Source organism: Cebus imitator, unplaced genomic scaffold, assembly GCF_001604975.1.
Source record: "Cebus imitator isolate Cc_AM_T3 unplaced genomic scaffold, Cebus_imitator-1.0 Scaffold1095, whole genome shotgun sequence".
Classification (NCBI taxonomy): domain Eukaryota; kingdom Metazoa; phylum Chordata; class Mammalia; order Primates; family Cebidae; genus Cebus; species Cebus imitator.
Window position 1 is genome coordinate 32,329 of NW_016108410.1, and position 2,291 is coordinate 34,619.

Here is a 2,291-nt window from a genome sequence, read left to right on the forward strand (position 1 = left end):
CTTTGGGAGGCCGAGGCGGGTGGATCACGAGGTCAAGAGATCGAGACCATCCTCGTCAACATGGTGAAACTCCGTCTCTACTAAAAAAATACAAAAAATTGGCTGGGCATGGTGGCGCGTGCCTGTAATCCCAGCTACTGAGGAGGCTGAAGCAGGAGAATTGCCTGAACCCAGGAGGCGGAGGTTGCGGTGAGCCGAGATTGCGCCATTGCACTCCAGCCCGGGTAACAAGAGGGAAACTCCGTCTAAAAAAAATAAAAATAAAAATAAAAATAAAAATAAAAAAAATAAAAAAAATAAAAAGAGACTTTACACAACGGGAAAGTAACCTATCTTCAGTTTAAATTTTAAAATGAGCCTATAAACCTCATTGAACATGATGTCTGCAGCATAAAAAATCATTTTTTTTTTTTTTTTCTAAAAAAAGGCCAGAATAACAAAAGCTCCAAGAGCAACCTAGGCCATTCTTCGTTTCTTACACTGCCTCCACTTTTAGTGCTGAAAGGGCCTTGTAGGCAAACATTGCTATCACTAAAGAGTGAGGGACACAGAATAGCTTTTTTTTTTTTTTTTTTAACTCCTTCCATGCTCTCTATGTGTGAGAAGCCCATGGCTCTGGAAGGAACTGGGAAAACAATTCTGATATGGTTTGGATATTTGGCTTGGTGCCATCCCCATGGTAATAAGCAAATTCTTATTCTAGTAGTTTAAAAGAGTGTGGCACCTTCTCACTGCCCCCACCCCACCCTCTCACAGTGTGGAGCCACCTGCTTCCCCTTTGCCTTCCATCATGATTGTAAGCTTGTGGAGGCCCTCACCAGAAGCAAATGCTGAAGCCATGCTTGTACAGCCTGAAGACCTATGAGCCAATTAAGCCTCTTTTTGTTATAAAAGACCCAGCCTTAGGTATCTCTGTACAGTAATGCATAAATGAAAACAAATTCTAGCCAGAAATAACTGACTCAAGACAGGCAAAGTCTACTCAAACTACCAAAAACAAAGATTACAAACTCCCATATTTTACTGTGCTGCATCACTTCACATATGATTATAGGTCCTCACTTGTATTCTTGCTGCTTAAATCAACAGAAAAACCTGGCTTTTTAGCAAACAAACAAGGATTTAACATAACACTGAGGAAAATAAGCAGGAGTAGGGCATGTTTAAATTTACATTACATCAAATTAAAAGGTTAATAAAAGTTTTGATTAGCATAAACTTGGATGTGATAAATGCATGTGGTCAGAGGACTGTGGAAGAGAAAGCCAAAATCACAGATTCAATCCTTGTCGATGAACAACTGTGTATTTTTTTTTTTAATTTGATTAAATGGAAACCAAGGTGAAGCCTAAGTTCTATCATTCAACTTTAAAATGTACTCTCTGGAGCAAGGGAAAAGAAACAAAGAATTAAAAACAAAGATAAATCTACAACTCCTCCATCACATGACAAATTGTTTTGATAAAAAGATGGTAATCTGTACAAATAAAAAGATTACATGTTTTTACTAACACAATAACAATTAAAGGAAAGTATATCACATGTTAAAATAGACGAATGAATATGTGAAAATCTTAAAAAGTTAAAGCAATATGAGTTTTTCTAAATACTTTCTATAATACATTTGATCAAACAGGAAGAGTTTTCACTCTTCTTCTTGGTGGAAAAGACAATGGTGTCTCACCATCCGTTTGAGATTTTCTCATGAATATTGTGCTTATCTCTGGATTGTGGGAAGGGTTGGACTCCGAAGAAATATCTATAGAAGGAGAAAAGAAAAAAAATGTGATCACTTTTAACAGTTTATCAACTCATTTATTTGACCACTGCATTTAGGCCATTTCACTAACTCTACTTTTATTCTTAGCCACTGAAATGAATGTATAGACATAAGATGAAGCCACAAAGATGGGACATGTCTGTAGTGCCTGCTACCCAGAGGGCTGAGATGGGAAAATCCCTTAAGACTAGGTCAGAAACATAATTGGGAGTAAATCACTCCTCAGCTAATGTAAAAGAACGGAAATCATAACAAAGAGTCGTCTCTCAGACCACAGTGCAATCAAGTTAGAACTCAGAATTCAAACACTAACCCAGAACCACACAGCTTCATGGAAACTGAACCACTTGCTCTTGAATGTTGACTGGATAAACAATGAAATGAAGACAGAAATAAAGATGTTCTTCAAAACCAATGAGAATGAAGACACAACATACCAGAATCTCTGGGACACATTTAAAGCAGTCTCTAGAGGAAAATATATAGCAATAAGTGCCCACATGAGAAGCAA

At 37.4% G+C, this 2,291-nt stretch overlaps 1 protein-coding gene across 1 annotated transcript in view; it reads right to left on the minus strand.

Moving 5' to 3' along the window:
• Positions 1-2,291, minus strand: part of LOC108298797 (cyclin-Y-like protein 2) — a gene marked incomplete at its 3' end in the record, with an annotated part of 29,376 nt that overhangs the window by 21,646 nt on the left and 5,439 nt on the right. The window contains 2 exon segments of the mRNA XM_037735892.1: positions 550-577; positions 1,685-1,759. Coding sequence (XP_037591820.1) covers positions 550-577; positions 1,685-1,759 — 103 coding nt within the window.